Raw genomic sequence first — 20,678 nt, forward strand, 5'->3', positions numbered from 1 at the left:
TTTAGCATGGGAGAAAGAATTTTTTTTTTTTTTATTTCACCTAATAATTTAATAAACAAACGATACTGTGAAACTTGAATGTAACTTGAGCCCGATCTGTATTCTTCATTACTATCAAATAAAGTTATCATTGTCGATAATTGTGATTATAGCGTCGTCGTGATACTTATTTTTAAATAGTTTTATTTACATTGACAACAATAAGAACAACGACGGAAACCAACATGTCTATTTATTTTAACGGAGCCTAGCAACGCGTGCGTGCCAACCAAGATGTCGACGGCGAGCAGTACGAAACAGCCGAAAGGTAAAAACAACAAAGATGTAGAAAAGAAATCTGTGAAAAAGGCGGAAGATGTACAGCAGGTGGTCGTCGAAGAAGAGGACCCGTCGGTAAACGATTCTGATGAAGAAGATGCCGACGAAGCCGAAGAAGAGGAAGAAGCTGATGAAGACAGCCGAAGAGAAGTCGAAACGTCGAAAGAAGAGGATCACGCACACTCGGTGGCAGAAATCTATGATGGACCAATGTTAACCGATGTCATTATTGAAAGGTTCTGTGCAAGTCTAGAGTTTAACCCCCCCCCCCTCAAAAAAAAAGTCCTACATACCGGTTACAGAAAGAAAATGTCATATTCCAACAAGCACGTAAATTGATCAAGTTGTTTTATTGCTTACAAAGAAAATCATTTCTAAACGATTTTAAGCGATTAATGTGAAATCGTTAGCACTACAAGGCTGCGCTCACAAGTTTGAATTTCTTGTGCTTGCCAGTCCAATGTTGCTGTTGCGTTTGTTGCGATTGTTGCGTACTCATAAAATTTGATTTTCTTAGTTAAAAATAAAACTACTTGATCAATTTACGTGATTTTTGGAAGATGAAATTTTTGCTTTCTGACAGGTAAGTACATAGTACAGATTTTTTTGCATTCTTTTTTTTTTTTTTTCCAATTAAGTTCGATTCTGGAAAAGAACCAAAGGTTCTTTTATTTATTTATTTATTTATTTATTTATTTATTTATTTATTTTAGTAATTGTGACCTGGCAAGCCAACACAAAATTTACCTAAAAAAAAAAAAAACTTGTTTTCTAGGAGTTTTCGGGTGTGCTGAAAACGAATATCGCACTTAAAATTGGGTCCAGCAGCGACTAGTTTTCACGATACTGAAAAGATATTTTTTTGCAGGTTTCATGTAGGAATGTAACGCAGTGGCCATATTTGTTCAACGTAACGAATTTTCAAGATAATGAAGAGTTAATCTGTTTTTTATTTTTTTGCTTAAAAAAGTATATGCGTGCTTTTGCGCAATACAACAATGACCACCATAACATAAAATATCGCATTTAAATTTTCCACAAATGAGTAGTTTTCCGGATATTAAGCAATGTAATTCTTTGTTATAAATGGTGGCAACTGTTGTACATGCAATTATACAAAATACTGCTAGAAACCCACTCAATATGTTACCATGGTATAGACTGACATATTTGGTGGGTTTCTAACAGTATTTTGTATAATGTTTTAGGTTTAACTTATTTTCCCAAATTTAACGTATATAACACAGAGCTGGCCCCCATTTGTTTGTTTTTTTCCACATATACTGATAAACACTATGATTTTCGAACTGATGAAACGTTTTAGTGAGTAAAACCACTAAAAACTTTTCCAGATGAGTAGAAGAATAACTTATCTTGCCTTTGCTGACATTTGTTTGTTATATTTTTTTTATATTTTGACCACTTTTTCATACGCCTGTGTATTGTAATACAAACCCGGTAAGTCTATTGGCATCCTTGTTACTCTACCTTTGGTTTATCTATGCTAATCCTAATTAGAGTTCTCAATCACACACGCACCAGGGGTTGTCCTACTTAAGATTCCCAAATCAAATTTTCTTTTTTTTTTTTTTTTAAAGCAAATAGATACAGTGATGCCAAAAAGAAAGTCTTCACTTGTCATTTTTTTTCAAAAACCACAAATTTAAGCTAAATTGAATGTAACGGTTTAAACAGTCTATACCTCATTTGATTCGCCTTTTATTCCTTTATAATTTTACCTGTTCATATTTAACTTTTAATGAAAGCATCCTAGTGTTCACGTAAATTTAAAAAATTAACTTCAAATCAAGAGGGCAAAAAGAAACTCTGCACAATGGAAAATTGTTATTTAAATGTAACTTTAGAACATTAATACAACACAACTACAACAGAAACACAATGAACTAGTTAATATTTAGTAGCATAGCCCTTCTGCAATTTGACAGCTTGCAATCTTTGGGGAATTCCTTGAATTAGACTGCAGCAATACTCCGGAGAAAGGGCATCTCACTTAAATTTTTGTCACAAAGTTCTTCCAAATTTGAAATTTTATCATTGCATAGCTGTTGCTTGATGTAATCCCATACGTTTTCGATAGGATTGAGGTCTGGAAATTGTGCAGACTAATCCAAACATGGAATATCATGCTCTTCCAGGAACCTCTTGACATTGCCAGCTGTGTGAATGGAAGCATTATCATCCCAAATTCCGACCAAAGTAGGGTAGAAAATGCTCAGTCAACATATTAATGTACTTGGTCGAATTAATTTGACCTTGCAAGCGAACTTAGGCCCTGACCATTGGCACTAGTAACACCCCACACCAAAATTTGAAGCATTGAAACTGAGCATCTAGGATTAAATTCTTTGTCTTTCCTTCAACGGATGTACTGCCTATCATCACTGCCTAGCCTATTGAACTTGCTTTTGTCACTAAAAATCACTTTTGACCAATATGAAGAGTCATGATCTTCATTGCATTTGACGAAGTCCAGACAGCGCTTTCTTTTCTTTACAGAAATCATTGGCTTGCATCTTACAACACAGCCTTGCAAATTAAATTCCTTCAATCTGTTCTTAACTGTAGAAAAAGAGCACTTTTTAATAAAATTACACTGTCGTTGGATTTGGGGAGCTGTTTCAAATCTGTTTTTGAGGCTGCGGATCTTGATAGCATTGTTGTCTCTGTAAGAAGTAACTCTAGGACGACCAGATTTAGGGGCATCACGAACACTGCTGGTATTTTGGTGCTTTTGCACAGTCATTTGTACCGTTTTCTCATCACATTTCAATCTGCGGCTGATGTCTTAATTAGATAAACCAGAAAGGTGGAGATTAATGAGCTTCTGACAATCACGAAGAGAAAGTCAAGGCATATGGACTAAATGTTAAGTTGTATAACCTGAAACAACAACAATTACGATTAGAAATGCTTTGTTTAATTTTATTTTAAACTGTTTTTTTTTTAAGCTCATTTGTTGCTGCAGAGTTTTTTGGGGGGTTTTCTTGCCTTCTAGATTTGAAGTTAATTTTTTAAATTGACGTGAACTCTAGGATACTTCAACTGAGTTAAATATGAACAGGTAAAATTATAGAGGAATAAAAGGCAAATCAAATGAGGTACAGATTGTTACATTCAATTTAGCTTAAATTTGCGGTTTTTGAAGAATTAACAAGTGCAGACTTTCTTTTTGGTGCCACTGTATGTAAAAAATTAGAATTTTGTAAAAACCGTTTTATTGAAAACAAAATCGTTAAACAATTTCTAGCTGGTATCATTATGATGATTGTGTGTTGAATTGTGTCCCTTGGTTGTTGTCCTTAATGTAAGTAGAAAATGGTAGATGAGACATTTCGCCGTTAAAATGTTTTCTTTTCTTATCTGAAAAAAAAACCGCTTGATTAATTTGCATAATGTTTGGTATATTATCTTTCCTAAAGTCTAACACAGCAAAATTACATAGCAAAATTTTTGTGACATTTTATTTGTTCTCCCTTTTACAATGAAATTTTTATATTCCAGTAAAACTAGATAAGCATTGTGATGGTGGTGGTGGTGGACTTCGTGATGATGTGTGTGTGTGTGTCTTAAGAAGAGAAAATGAGCCTTTAGGCTTCTCCCCCAAAATCGTCGACCTCTCTCCCTATATATACACAAAATACAAAAAAAATAGGACAATGAGAGACAAGTCTAGGAAATAAAATTTGCACAAGGAATTTTCATTTAGTTTTAGGCATTGATATAGTAAAGGAAACTACTGGCAATTGTTGTAGTTAGACGAGTATTTGTTATGAATAATGTTAACGTTAAAAAAGAACTCACTCGATTATTTTGTTTTATGATTTCAGTTTTGAAGGAAAAAGAGAAAATGGATTGTTTGAAGGTGAAGGATTCATTAAATTTATTGATGGACATACTTATGAGGTAAGACAAAAAATTATTAATTTTCAGTTAAAAAGAATGATTTATCAATTTGTGTTCAATTTTATTCATACACTAGTGGGGAGTGGGGGCGCCTGGCCTTGCCCGGTCATAAAATACACTATCTGTTTTAATTCATGCAGATTTAGTATTTAATTATTACAGAGCCAATTCTCTATTGAATATTATATATATAATACTGATTTAAAAAGATTTAAAAAAAATTACTTGGGTGCCTTCAGCTAGAATCGAAACCAAAACATTTAGCGCTCCAACCACATTCCCTACCATTTGAGTTACCACCAGATAGATAAGAAAGATTTAAATTAAACCACTTCAACCTCACATGCGCAAACGTAATAAAACTATGTAAAATTTATAGAAATATGTCGGCAAGACAAAATAAACATTTTTGCATTTCAACTTGTCAACATATTTCTGTGTGCGTTATTCATCCATCCAAACAAAGATTTTACTCGTTATAAACCATCCTTGGTGTACAATTACTATTTCCTGTTAATTTTAATGTTATGTGACCAGTAGTTTAGAGTTTATCGGTTAAATATTTACATACAGACACACACACACATACATGATCTACTGTTTTATTATCAATACACATGAAAACAAGTGAAATGGCTTAAAATATTTCAATAATGCCATGCATAGTTTATTAGTTAAATATTCTCATTCATACATCTACTGTTGTATTTCTCTTACTCTGTCTGTCCGTTCTACTTTTTCTCAGAAACTACTGAGCTGATCTGGCTAAAATTTTCTATGGACTTGTGTTATGATAAGGTGTAGCAAATTAAGTATTATGGTATCCATTTGATTAACAGTTAGGAATTAAGAGAGATTAGTATTTAATGCAAAAATAAGCACAAGTTTAACCATATTTAACCATAATTTTGGGACTCATAAATCTCAATTTTCCCTTATTTATATTACATCATTTGTATCACCTGGAAAAAATGGGCAAAATCAGCAAATTGGACATATGGGTCCCAATTAAATTAACTGAATAATGATAAATGATGTTTTTGAGTTTTTGAGATGAAGATTGATTAGATTATTCAGACTACTGTTCTCATCTTTGCACAGTTTCAACCAATGTAACCTCCAACCTTCTTTAGGTGTATCTTATTGACCTTTCGAGTATTTTTATCAAGCTCAAGAATTTGCACAGAATTTTGAACAGAGCCCTTTATTTAATTCAAAGGGGTATCTTGGTCTCATTTCATCAACCTTGACCGGGTAGAAGCTCTTACTAATTCACAATTGCACTGAGGATTAAACCTTCAACCTCCAGAATAGTGTTACTTAAGACCGATTTTATCTAGTACTTTTGTGGGGATTCATAAACTCTCAACCGGATGTTTACCTATCGGCTGTCACAAACAAAGTGTGTAAAAGTGTCAATAGGTATAGGCTTGATGCACCCATCCAATCAAAAAGAGGAAAATAATAAAAATTAATTAGCGAATGGAAGTGAGGCCTGATAAAAATAAGTTTAATAACTAACATATCTATGGGAGCTGCTTAAAAAGAGATTTAAAAAGATTTTTTTTAAATTACTTGGATGCCTTCAGCTAGTATGTACCTATATATGTACGTTAAAGGTACTACAGATTAATATATAGATGGTTCTCATATTTCTGAGTTTGACAAGATACACTTGAAGAAGGTTTGATGCTACATCAGTCAAAATGTTGTGGGAATAACACCCAAGATTAGAACATTAGTCTGTGAATAATCCAATGATAAATGTTGTATGATAATTTTATTTCCAATCTGATCGGAATCAAATTTAACTTTATGCTCTTTCTTTTTTTGTTCTAATATAGGGCCACTTTCATGAAGGTTTTATGCATGGAAATGGATCTTACAAATGGGCAGATGGTGTCGTATATGAAGTATGATATAAGATTCTTATTTAACATAAAATGATTTTATGAGATATTAAAAGTTGGGCCTATATAGCATTTAAGCTGACATAGCAAACTTTGATTTTGATTGGTGATTTTTCATTTTATATTGTACTAGCAAGAGGTACCCGGCGTTGCCCGGGTGTTTGGAGGTGTGTGTGTGGGGGGGGGGGGTTAAAAAAAAAAGTAAGTATGAGGATCGAACCCGAACTGTTAAGGCAAAGTTGTGAAAAAAAAACGTGCGACATTAACCATTGCCCCACCGCGACATGCTTACGGAAACACGTTTGAATTTATTTAACTACTTGGATTTAGCAGGTGCTCGTTTTAATGAGTTAATGAGGTCAAGTTTGACTGCGGGATAGTATTTACTGCTGAACGCTTTATTTTCCCTCAAGATGTTATAGGAAAAAGACTAACCCACATGCGGCGAGCGACAAATATTGAATATTTATCTTCCCAAAATCGAGCAAATTAAATAGACAGGCGAGCTTTGTTGTTAACTGTGAGATATTACGATTTATATGTGATATAAAAAGTTTTTAAAAGTTGTGAACCGACCGACCACTTCTCTGAAAGAAGCCTTTTGTAGATACACAGAAAAAGCGAACACACATACATACATACATTTTCCCTTTTATATTTATAGATTATATTGTTGTTGGTATCTGTCAGTCTAGAAGAATATGGGGTTGTGCCTGTAGAGGTGATTGAACACCGTCTTCTGTGGATGAATAAGCCTATCTTTGATCTACATTGTCGGTTGCAGGCATTACAGGTGTAGGTTAGCGCATCATATTAGTGGTCTGTTGAGTTTTGTTGATAGGCCTTCCTGAACTGTCTTTTGGTCTCTGCCTGTTCTGCAATGGCTCTTTCATTAGTGGTCAGGCCTTTGGTTACCATTTGTCTCCAGATGTTGCAGACTTTAGCTTTGGGCTCCCAGCTGATAAGGTCAATACCACATGCTTTTATGCTGTGTTTGCACACATTGACATAGTGGAGGTAAGGACGGACAATTTTCCTTTTGTTAGTGGTGAATTCACTGTAGAGAATATCATTTAGGATTCTCCCATTGTCCATGCGGTGCACATAGCCTATCCAGCACATATTTTGCGATGGTTCCCCCCTCTCCAAACTTTCACAAGAAACACCTGTCTAGCAGAAAACACTATCAATAATTTCCCCCACTCTTTATCTGTGCCTAAACCTAAATGTAGATTCCATGAACAAAGCTTCTTTCTTAGAACTGCACGCCCATGGAACTGTCTTCCGTTTTCCTGTTTTCCTGCTGACTACAATATGGTTGTCTTTAAGTCTAACGTAAACAAGTTTTTGATGAGCCGTTTCATATAAGTTAACAAATTTACGAAATTTCCGTTACTAACGATTACTATATTGCTCAATTGTCTACTGTACACTCTTCAACCCTTATCCGCTAGTGGCCTCTGAGCCTTGATAAGTGGTGATGCCTTTGTAAAAAAAAAAAAATACCCTTGCAAGCACAGCATTGTTTGTAACTTTGTCTTTCCAAGAAATTCTAAGAATTCTCCAAAGACTACATGTGTGAAATGTGTTCAGTTTCCATTCTTGGTGGCTGTAGGTTGTCCATACTTCGCTTCCATACATAAGGGTGCTGATGACATAGGCCGTGTAAACGGCCTATGTCATCAGCACCCTTATGTATGGAATCCAGAAATAAGAAGAGAGCTTCCAACTGTAAGATAAAAAGCAGCTGCTCCCCCATCTATGCTATCACTGTTCAGGACCATTGGAGCATAGGGTGGAGTAGGTGTTATGAGTGGATCGGATAAGTTCAAAGAGCTTCTGCCATTACTAACCAGTAGAAGAAAAAGGGGTTATCTACACAGTGCAAGGACATATGAGAGTGAAACCTGGTCAATGAGAGTTGGGGACATGCGCTGCATGAAAAGAAATGATATGAGAATAATACAATGGATATGTAATGTGAGTCTTAAAAACAGACATAGATCTGATGACTCCGGAAGAAGATTAAATCTGGACAATATAAAAAGATGTGTGTAGAACAGGAGATTTTGATGGTTTGGTCACATTGAAAGAATGGATGAGAGTTCTTGGGTCAGAAGATATAGAACAATTGAGATAGCAGATTTATTTCACAGGAGAAGATCAAGGAAAACATGAGAAAGTAATAAAAATGGAATTGATAGTAAGAGGGATAAATAGACCTGACCAGAGATAGGTTAGTTTGAAAATCAATTTCTTATAACCGTCTAATGTATTTCAGCATCCTCTCATTTTTACAGTCTATTGAAATATATTTGTTTTCCAAAGAACCCTTGGACCTTAATAAGCAGTTACTCATTAGTAAAGAAAAAAAGTTTTGTTTGCGTACTTTAAAAATTTATTCAGAAAAAGAAATAAAATTTTTGTCGTAAGATAGACAATTTTTTTTATATTCTTCAATAAAAATATTCCCCTTGATTTTCTTTTTCGGTTATAAGTAAAAAATTGGTGCTTCTATATTTAATGAAAAAATATTGAATTTCGAGTAAAACAAATGGTACCTATGTAATTGTCATGTCACAAATAGTAACATATGGAAACATTATGGAAAACGATAAGATAGAAAATTAATTATTCATGAAAAACGGTTCCAATAAGGGTAAGAATACTTTGATAAGGTTACACGTTGAGTGGACATATTGGATCGTGACATAGGCGAAGGGGAAGTAAATCAGGTGAAACACCATGTATAACAGACAGAATTTATTCAGAAAACAAAAATGAACATAACATCTATATATCTATAAAAGTGAACATATCTGTGTGTCTGCGTGTACATTTCCCTACGCAATAACTGTCAATTTTAAGTCTACAGATTCGAAATTTGATATACAGGGTACTGAGATTTGGGTAAATCGATGTGATCGGTTTTCGGCCAGAAATTTGGCTGTCAAGGGGTTAAAGTTCAACCTTTGAGAACTCTACCAAACTCCTCCGACAATTTTGGGTCTAAACACTCAAAGTTTTAGATATAGGTTCCTTGGACATGGATCTAACTTAATAATTTGATTTGAGCCCCAAACAATAAATGTAAAGGGGTCATAATAGGGGTCGAAGTTTAAAAAAATTTAACTTCTGCGGTCTCTACCAAATTACTTAGACAATTTCTGGTCTAAACATTTAAAATTTTACATAAAGGGTATTCAGAGATAGGGCAAGCTTTTTAATCGGTTTGGGTTGAAAATTTTTGTTACCAATATATAAATGTATGTATGTATGTTTGCATGTCTGCCTAAAACTTTGGACAAAGGCGACGGATTTTCACAAGATCAGTATCGTTTTGAAGCTCGACCTTTCGATGACAAATACCGAAAAATTGGCTAAAAACATTAATATCTTCATCTTCAACTGGGCACTTTTCTACAGGGAGGAGTCGCTTTTTTCACCGATATTTTCGATTGTCTAGCTTTAATTTAAACCTATGTCACTTCCGGTTTGGTTGTAACAGCAAAGGCGTCACGTTCCTTTCCTCCTTCGCAGTACGGGTTCGAGCCTGCCTTCCTACTACCACTTTTTTTTTTTTTTTTGCTCAACACACACCTCCAAACACCCGGGCAACACCGGGCACCCATGCTAATAATTATTAAATATGATTTGTAGTACATGAAAACGGTTCCTAATCTAAAGAAATAAATGTCAGATTTAGTCTCAGAATATTTTTCTTACACCGAAATAGATTTTTGTATTTTGCCGATTCACCATTGATTGTTACTTGGCTATATGACAAAGTGACTTATCTCCCCCTGTTTTACGGGTGTTTCTGCTCTTATTAAAGGTGGATAAGCAAAATACAATAAAACTGATTTTTATCTTTAATTAAAATGCTACTTGATAATTTTTCATAATTTTTGGTATAGATATATTTTTTTACCTGATACAAAAAAGTTTTCCTGTTAATTTATTTGGAGATCCGGCTTTCATCTGTGTCCTATACTGTACAAGCACCCTAATATTTTTAAACTAAAACAAAAAATAGAAGCTAGTTTCTAATTATGTGATATTAATTTTCATTTTTTTTTAGTTTAATTAAATTAAAAAAAATTGTTTTGGATTCAGGGTGAATTTGATCATAACCGCATTTCTGGGAAAGGTATTTATATGTATCCAGATGGCAGGTAAGTTTGTTTATTACATATTTAAATACTTTTAGAAAAAAACATTTTCTTTTTTTTTTTTTTTTGCTTGGCATCTGGCCTGATTTCATATTACTTGTTCCATTTTGTACAGTATATTTTTGATTTGATTTTTTTTTTATTTACAAAGAAGTCACCACTTATCAAGGCCCAGAGATCACTCGAGGATAATGGTTAATGAGTGTACACTGGTCAAGAGGAACATGTTGTAGTCATCATTAGTAGTGGAAATTTGGTAAATTGGATTACTTAAGGGAATGGCTCATCAAGAATTTGTTCATGTTGGACTTGAAGACAACCATATTGTAGTCAGTTGGAAAGCAGGAAAACAGAACAGAACAGAGTTCCACAGGCATGCAGTTCTAAGAAAGAAACTTTGTTGATGGAATCTACGTTTAGGTTTAGGCACAGATAAAGAGTGGGGAAAATTATTGATAGTGGTTTCATTTAAGCAATGGAGAAATCATGACAGAACCTCCCTTCATCATCTGTCTTGTTTGAGTGGGCTAACCATTCTACATTGTGAACATTGAAATCGCCACAGACGTGAATGTTAGCCGAAGGATAAGCAGACAGTCGTAAATAAAATAACTATAACAGCATAAATAAAGTGGAAATTGATTCAAACACGCCTTGTACATATTAGTTCAGTATCTGGGAAGATGCCAGATACCACCAGATTGCAAATGTCCATTGCTTACATTCAGTATGCTGCCATCTAAAATTGACAATAAATATTTTTTTAATCATCTATATCATAATTTAGGCCATAAAGGGCTATTATTCACAACTGGATAAACTTCTTTTCTGTACTATAATTATTTCTTTTGTCATTTATTTTAAAATTATTGTTCTATTACAGGAATGGTTCTCCACTCCCAAACTTCCAATTATGAATTAGCAAATATTAATTGTATTCTTATAACCACTGTATTTAGAGTTTCATGTTTTCAACTATTTGGTGTTATTTTGTTGTAGTCAAGAATATCTATGCTAGTAGGGTTACTGGCATCTCTTTGTAGGGCTGACCATTAGATATCACTATCCAATTGAGTAGGTATAAGAGTTATCTGTCCCTGACAATAGAAGGTAACCAGAGTAATCTCCCCTGATTCCTATTAAGCATATAAGAACACATTATTGGCATCTAGCACCCTCTCTTTGTGGATCCGACCATTAGACATCGCTATCCAATGAGCCAACTATTTATGTGTGACAGAAATCGAGGGACATTTTAAAAAGGCTTATTCTCCAGTGTTATTATTGATGTGCTGCTCCACACAGGCTGACGAGAGCACTTCTAACATACATTTCATACAGCAACTGTGAATTTATAAAGATTAATACCGAAAAACTAATATCGGTTCTTGTCCAAAATTCCTCCTATATTAACAAAAATGAATAAAAATTTCTATGACGTATTTACCCATGACGAAATAAAAATATCATATTTCAAAAATTACGAAAATTAATCGAGTACTTTTATTTTTATAAAGAAAATCATTTTTAAATGATTAATACAAATTTATAGGCATTACGGCATAAATCTCGCAAGTTTGAATTATTGAGTTATCTCCCTTTGCTTTTAATTATTTTCAAAATGGTGGACAAAACATCTGCTCTTATGTTACAGTTCTAAATTGTTGAGATGAGGGGAGGGGGTTGTATTATTTAGATTAATCGGACTAATGCTCTCATCTAAATATTTATATTTAATGTTATATCTCCTGTATGAAAACCAAAGAGGGGAGATATATGATATGAGAAATATTTATCATTGATATGTATCTGATATAAATATAAAAATGAATAATATAAAGAAATTTAAAATATAATGGAAGTTTGGAATCAAGTCTCCCCTTTCAAATCTTTTGAAATCATATTAGCAAGTTTTGGTCTCCCCTCCATCAAGGCCAGAGGTTTGGGGGGGAAATATATATACAGGCAGCAAAAAGAAAGACCACACTTGTAATTTTTTCAAAAACTGAAAATTTAAGCTAAATTTAATGTAACTGTTTAAACAACCTATACCTCATTTGATTCGCCTTTTATTCTTCTATAATTTTACCTATTCATATTTGACTAAAACTTTTGGTAAAATTATAGAGGAATAAAAGGCGAATCAAATGAGGTATAGGTTGTTTAAACAGTTACATTAAATTTAGCTTAAATTTGCAGTTTTTGAAAAATACAAGTGCGGACTTTCTTTTTGCAGGCACTGTGTGTGTATATATATCTATATAGTGTATTAATAAAAGGTGAATCTACATAGATTGTATTGCCTTCTATAAATTACCTTCATATAATTGTTTATATCAGTATAGGCTTGTATTGGATCCATGAATAATATATAGTTCTATTATTTATACTCTTATGACAGTTATGAATTTAGAAACATTCATGTCAAAATAAATATCCAAATACAACAGTTTATAAGAATAGAGCTCGTTATTGTTTGATGGCTATAAGGACTGTCACATTGCATTCAATTTAGAATGCTGGCTCGTACTTCCAACTAAAATAATGTTAACAAATCGGCGTCCAAATATCGTCATTTGATCCGTTAATTTGAAAAAAAGTTTTCTGCATTGAGTTGAGGAAAATTCTGACTGGGCATAGCAGCACAAGTTGGAAAGATATGAAGATCTATGAGAATGGCTGGAAAACCATTGTATTTCCTATTGACATGGGATACCGAGGTTTTATTGCCAACTCCACCTCCACGAATAGTCTTGGTCTTTCTCCATCAGACAAGAATAAAATTCATAAAGAAAATATGAAAAGCTTTATCTACATTAGCGTAGATATGGCAATCCAACAGAGTGACGAAAATCCAATAAAGTCTGGTGGTATTGTGAGATACTGTTGGGGAGCTCTTGGCTAGTGCTAATGATGCTTCAGACCCAAAACTATGCCTAAACCCAAAGTTATCATGCGTTAATTGATGTTTGTTCATTAATTTAAAAATAAATGCCCAAATCACCAGTTGATTTCGAAGCCACAGCTGTTTATCTAAGTATTGGGTTTCATTAAAGGTTTGTATCAATTTGTGCTCTATTTTGTTTTGTAGTTCTTATGAAGGAGAAGTTTTGGACGGCAAGCGGCATGGATATGGTATTTACCGATTTAAAGATAATGCCATGTCTTATACTGGGCAATGGTATATGGGACGCAAACATGGAAAGGTAAGAAACTGGAAAAGATAAGAATATGTAGCAGATAGATTTGTAACAAACGCAAGCTCTAACTGACAGCGTACCCCTATGTTGGAGCATGATTTTGCCCGGGCCCTTTGGCCATGGGCTAGCATAAATACAAACAAGCTAACATGGATTCCTTTGTACACAGACTTTCATACGGTGCACACGATTAAGAAGGGGGTATTTGTAGTAAAGAAAAATTGTAACAAACACAAGCAGGACCAAATTCTTGTGGCTGGAGATTTTGAATCCACTTTCTCCCTGGCTCATCCAATCAGAAGCCAGCTCTCAGTCACGTAACCAAACACAAGCAGCTGGAGATTTTGAATCCACTTTCTTCCTGACTTGTGTCTGTTGCAATGTCTCAGATAGAATGTTGGTGGCACTTTTCGCACTTCTGAACAGTCCATATTTTATATAATTACTCTTTCTTCTTACAACACAACCCTAATTTTTTCCAACCTCTTTCCACATTTATTTTATGTATAAATCCATTCTGTTTCTGGGTGATTTTCTTCTAGGCATGAACGTGAATAAGCATGTACAAACTAGAAGTGAAATATCGACACTTTCTACATGGCCTGTTTGTTGTAATTTTTCTAAATTTTTATATTTGTCTACATTTATTTTATTTTATATCTATATTTCTCTTTGTCTATCCATTCCACTTTTTCTCAGAAACTACTGGGTTGATCTGACTGAAATTTTGTATGAACCTTTATTATGATCAGATGTAACGAACTAAGTATTATGGTATCCGTTCAATGCACAGCTAGGGATAAATAGGGATTAGTATTTAATGTAAAAATAAACACAAATTCAACCATCAATTTAGCATAAAGCATTCATTCTAAGCCAACAGGTTATAACTTTTGCCTAGGTTTAATAAAGCAATAAATTTTTAATGGCCTAAAAAAAGTTTACTGAAATAAATTTAATAAAGTAATAAATTTTTAATGTGCTAAAAAGTTTAGTTTATTATATAAAGGAGAGTTGTCTCTCTGTGTTTGTATGTTTGCTAAAAACTTTTGTCATGCGCATTCTTCGTTTTAAAAAGCTAAAAATTAGCAGCTTCGTTACATCTGTGTCATCATAGTTTTATGGTCTTATCTTTTGTGAATTAACGTCCGGCATTTTTTTTTCTTAATTTTTTGATAACATGATAAGTAAGTTTTTTTTCTATCCTATCTTAACACAATAAGTATAAAAATGTTTATTTTTAACTTTTTAAAAATGCCCAACAATCGCGTTCTTTTTTATTTTTGTGTTCTCATCCATTTTACACCGTGATGCAGCATTTTTGTGTTCTTCACTGTATCTTTTGTTTTTCAAATTAAAGTGCACTTATCACCCATCCTTCATTTTTTTTCTATTTCATGACTGTCTGTCTCCATTTATTACTTACAAATTTTACTTTCGGTTTCTATTCTGGCTGATTGCCAGTCACAATTTTTTTTTCAATAAATTAAAATATCATATTTAAGCAGATTTTACAACCGGGTAACGAGTAGTTGTTTTGGTGTGCATGTCCAGCTAAAAGCAAAAAGCTACAAAACAAAGAACCACAAAGTTAGTATACTTTTAATCAGCATAACCACATTTTATTGGGTGGCAGTTTTTCAGTGTTATTTGGAAAGAAAATGTTGACTCCTTACTCTAGAAATCAATTATATAAAATAGAGTTGTGTGTGTGTTCAACTTGATAATAATAAATTTATGAAAGAGAAAAAGGTAGAGAGCAGTGGAAAGATAAAAGTTTTAATAGAAATGGGCTGTTCAGCTGGAGTGGAAAAAGGTAGGAAGAAAAGAAATAAAATAGAAGTTTTGATAGAAATATGTTACAGTTTTGCCCAGGGTAATGCTGGGTAACCCTGCTAATATATACACACGCACACCCATTTTACAGATATTTTCACCGCTCGGAAACATGTAACCAAAATGGACTGCGAAAATGCTTTTATACATTCTGAACACATTTAAAATACATTTTAAATATTTTACATTTTGAATACTTTCTGAAGAGGACGCTTCACAGAACATCTGAAACCCGTTAAAAACTATTTCAATCATTTAAAAAAATTATTACAATGATCTAAATAATTAAAAAAAATTAAAAATACAAAATAATAAAATAATTTAAAAAATACATAACAATTGTTGGTGACCTCACTCATTTAAATATATATATATGATGAGAATAATGGAAATATCATTCCAACAAAATAGAGAAATGAAACGGAACAAACCAATTTATGTGTTCATCAACTTTTCGACTTTATTTCGAGACTTCCTCTGGATGAATGAGATTTAGAAAACAAAAACACCAGTACAAATATTTGAAAATTTTTCCTGGGCAAAGTGTGACGCTGTTTTGTTTCAGAAACGGAAAAGCTTTCGAAATTCAAAAAAAGGAGGGGAGCTTGCATAGTTAAAGTTTTAATAACGTCATATAGTCGTTAATGTTTTTAAAAGATATGAACGCAGTTAATATTCTTTCTGGAAAAAATAAGTCTGTTAAAATTCAGATATAGGTGTGTAAAAGAAATGAAATGAGTGTTTTTGCCATGTAATTTATTGATTAAATTTATGTGTAATAATTATGTTTCTAAGGTGTGAGAAGGTTAACCTGTGTCTACAATTAAATTATGTTATTTTAATAAAAGTTTACTTATTAATGGCACTACATTATAGAAATCTCCACATTGTTTGATTGTGCTTGAAGTTGCGATAAGCGCTAATTCAAGAAATCTCCGGCACGGTTTATTTTAAATAAATTTAACTATTTTTGCTTGTTTAAAGTCAAAGGTGTGATTATGCTGCAATGAATGAGAGAATAATGCACTTAGAGAATTGCTATTTCTTATATCTCTTTTATGTTCATTGAGCCTTTTTTATAATTTACGCTGGGTTTCACCAATGTATCTATGATGGCAATTTTGGCAAGGAATAGTGTATATTGGAAACTGGTTCGTTTTGGAGATGTTTTGTTTTTAATATTTGTCTTGTATTTTGTGATGTGGTTTGTATGATTGGAATTCTTAGTTTGTTTAGTGTGTTACAAATTATTGTATTATTGGTGTGTGTAGGTAAAAGATGTCTGTTTATGAGAGAAAAGTCTAGTGTATATGATTTTTGTTTATTTATCCCGGAAAATATTTGTGCGGCTTTTCGCTTAGCATTTAATATAAAATATATAGGATATTGCAAGGATTTCAAAGTGTTTATGAGGTATTTGAATTCTTTGTCTAGATATTCTGGACTGCAAATTCTGAATGCACGTAAGAAGAAACCAATTATCATACCTGTTTTTATTTTGTTATTATAGTGTGAGTAGAAATGTATGGCAAATTCTGGTTCGGATCCCTCTGGGACTTTTAGGGCTAAAAAACATACCATTTTGGAGCTCTTTTTTCATATTACTTAAAAACTATATAGTGGTTTTACATGGTGCTGAATTCAAATATACATATCTTAAGGCGTGAAGCTGCACCGTTTGTCCATGTTCACTGGGGTTCGGCCAGGAGCTCAAAATGCCCCCAAATTACAAAAAATGGCGCTTATCCCATAACTTTTGCCCTATCCATTAGATTTTTCTGAAACTTGGCGAAAATGTGAAGGCGATTGTTTTTCATATAAATTCAGTATCGCTGACCCTGGAAAAATTCTGCTTTGCATTCCTTGGGAACTTTTAGGGCTAAAAAGCAACCTTTTTTGGGGGCTCTTTTTTTTTTTTTTATTTCTCAAAAACTTTATATTTATGTCTATATAGTGGTTTTCATACCGAGATTTATGAAGAAAGTCTGCAAATGAAATACAGGCATAATTGTGTTGGGTATTTCCTGATCTTGTTGGTCCCCTGATTTATTGGAGAGAGGCCTATGTTGGGTGGCATCCGTTAGTCTGGATGATTGCTATATAACCGTCCATTAGTTTTTCCTGAAATTTTGCCACAAATTGTATTTCATTAAATAGATGTGCACAGTAAAAAAAATTTTTTTTTTTGCGAAAATTCTCGTTGCCTCCCTAGGGGCTTCAAAGAGGTCAAAAAAGACATGTTTTGCCTCATAACTTTTTATCCATGGGTGATGTCTATTCATGCTCGTTCATGCCCATGCTAATCCCCATCATGAAGGAAACTGAACATATACACTTGCCTGACCACTAACTCAATGTTGGCCCTTCACATTTCTCACGTTAATTATTTCTTAATTATTTTTTGTGGTGTCATCTCACATGCAGCACCAGAGGTGGACCATGCATGTGCGGCTTGTTTTTTATTAAGGTGAACATATTTTGAAAAATGTTTTTTTTTTTTTTTTTTAGAAAAATGACCAATTTCATCAGAATAGGTGGTTATTTTTAAGACGTCCTTCATATATATATATATATATATATATAGAGAGAGAGAGAGAGAGAGAGAAAGAGTGTCATTGATCAGGTCTATAGAAATAATGATCGCTTTTAACAAAATACATGGTTAATGTTGGAACACTCAGATCAATTGGGAATGGCTGTATTAGATTAATCTATATAATTATAAACCTCTGTGGACTGTCCGGATGTTCTTGCTTACTTACTTGCTTGAATCTTGTATTATAATAAAGTTGTATTCCTGTCTGTTTCTTTGTTCACAATATGATTAATATGTACAAAAGGTACACTGTTTCATAAGTTAATTTTCACACTGAAAACTGAATTTCACCATGATTTCTATATATACTATGTATTCAAAGGAAATCTGCATTCAAAGAATAATGTCATTTGCATATTACATTAAAGAAAATATATTTTAACACTTAGTTCCATATTATTAATTGTCTGTTGTAAGAGAATTATCTTCATAGTTCTATTTAGAAATATTATTTAAAGTTGATTTATTTAATTCGTATTTAATTTATGTTTAATTTATTCTAAATTATTATCAGACTAGCGGGGGTACCCGGCGTTGCCCGAGTGTTTGTTTCCGGGACGGGGGGGGGGGAGGAGTTTTAAAAAATGTTATGGTAGGTAAGTAGGAAGGATCAAACCCGGAGTCATGAGTAAAAGTAGGAAAATAAAGTGTGAAAAAAAAACAAAAAAAAAAAAAACATCTGCAACGTTAACAGTTCGGCCACCAAGAAAAGTCCATTCCAGTTGTTTAGAAAAAAAAAAAAAAAAAAAAAAAAAAACGACTACGGTAGGTCGGCGCGAACGTGAAAATATAATATGACTTGTCCAGCACGCTAACTACTACGCCACAGAGCACTGCAGCTTATTTTAGTGATTTTAAATAACTTCACATGAAAGAACTACGAAGCCAAACCAGTGTTCTCTTCTCAACTGTTCCTTGTGAACGATCCCCAAACGGTGTTAAGTGGTGGCAGGGGGAGGAGGAATTTATAAGAGAGAAAATATTTTACCACTTCCATTGATCTTAACCGATTTTGGCCGTGACTTCTCAGCAGAAAAAGTATAGAAATCTAAGATTATCGAGGAATTTGAGAAATAATAAGCCTATAACGCACCTCAGATATTGTTCTGCCGTTTGTGCATATTATATTTGCATGAAATATCTTGATTTTTAATCCTATTAAGGTCAAAATCCGGCGGGAAAAAATGAGTTCATTTTATTTATATAGAGAAGAGACTATACCAGTTGCCTTTAAAAACCGAAGTCTATTTATTTAAGTTGTAAGAGTTGTTTCCCCTTTAAGCTATTTCCTCATTTAAATTTCTTAGATGAAAATTGATGTATTTTTGCTTCCATAAATCCGACATGTGATTCACTTTCAGGAAAATTGTAAGAAGTTAAGATATTCAGTATATCTTATATAGTATGGGACTAAACTCTCTGCCCGCTAATGTTTCAACCTAGCAACATCGAGTATATACAATGTGGTTTGAGTTGTCCCCCTTTGCAAATTGGCTGTTTGGAGAAATGGAAAACTAGATGGCTCTGGTTGATAGTCAATTTGCATAAGTGGAGAAATGGGCAGCATATTAACGGTACTTTTTTTTAAGCAGGGGAAGAGCGCAGAGAGTGAAACGACGGTTGGAAGAAGTGACAGCGAATTATTTTTGGACGTTGAAGAGCTCGACCTTTTGGAAGGAACAGCTGTGTCCTATATATATTTTTTTTTAATTTCTTTTTGTTCTACTTCACTACATACAACTAATAAAATCTATTTTTGTTTTGTGTTTAATGTTTGTTGCATAATAACAAGAAGGGTTTTCTTCTATCTTTTTTTTACCTTCAGGGTCATTTACAGTATGACAGTGAAAACAATTCATTTTACGATGGTGACTGGGTGAATGATCGATTCCATGGCTGGGGGAAGCGAAGATATCCAAACGGTAATGAATATGAAGGAATGTGGTTTAACAGCAAACGACATATTGATGGCACCATGAAATGGTTTTCTTCAGAAAATTCAAAATCTTCGGAAATTTATTGCGGACAATGGCGTGAAGGGACACAGGTTTGTCAGTATTTTTATTTATTTACCTCAAGCACAAGGCATATTACCACTTGAACATAAGAGGCTATTATTTGTATTATTGAGGCTATGTGGGTAGTTGTGCAGTGAGATGTCTGTTCACAGTTTAAGAAATTTTGTGGCAGTGACGAGAGTCTTGAAGATGATGAGCTTAGTATTCGGCCATCGGATGTTGACAACAATCAATTAAAAGCCGTAGTTGAAGCCAATCCATGCACAACTGTTTGAGAACTTGCTTCTGAAACAGGCGTAATGTATACGAAGATTGACAACCACTTGAAAGGGATTGGAAAGACAAAATAACTTGATAATGGGTGCCTCATGAATTGAATAACAATCAAAAGAAACGCCATTATGAAGTGTCTCCTTCCCTTCTTTTACACAACGAGAATGAGCCATTTTACGCAACTAGAATAACCCGATTGTGACTTGCGATAAAAAGTCAACAGAAAAGGCCCAATTCTCCTCCACGACAATGCCCGACCAAACGTTGCTAAACTGACCCTGCAGATATTGAACGAATTGGGCTACGAAACTCTGCCTCATCTACCATACTCTCCAGACCTCTCACCTACCGACTACCACTTTTTCAAGTATCTCGATAACTTTATGCATGAGAAATGCTTCGAAAACCTAAGCTATATAAAAAACGCCTTC

General features: G+C 33.6%; 1 protein-coding gene across 1 annotated transcript in view; it reads left to right on the plus strand.

The window, feature by feature from the left end:
* The first annotated feature begins 212 nt into the window (after nt 1–212).
* The window catches only part of LOC145287792 (radial spoke head 10 homolog B-like), a 77,242-nt gene continuing 56,776 nt past the window's right edge, over nt 213–20,678 (plus strand). The window contains exons 1-6 of the mRNA XM_080135624.1: nt 213–554; nt 4,167–4,242; nt 6,087–6,155; nt 10,269–10,327; nt 13,416–13,530; nt 19,782–20,003. Coding sequence (XP_079991750.1) covers nt 274–554; nt 4,167–4,242; nt 6,087–6,155; nt 10,269–10,327; nt 13,416–13,530; nt 19,782–20,003 — 822 coding nt within the window. The 5' untranslated portion in view covers nt 213–273. The remainder of the gene's footprint in view (nt 555–4,166; nt 4,243–6,086; nt 6,156–10,268; nt 10,328–13,415; nt 13,531–19,781; nt 20,004–20,678) is intronic.

The sequence above is a fragment of the Euprymna scolopes genome, chromosome 11, assembly GCF_053919585.1.
Source record: "Euprymna scolopes isolate OS-2025 chromosome 11, ASM5391958v1, whole genome shotgun sequence".
Taxonomy (NCBI): Eukaryota; Metazoa; Mollusca; class Cephalopoda; order Sepiida; family Sepiolidae; genus Euprymna; species Euprymna scolopes.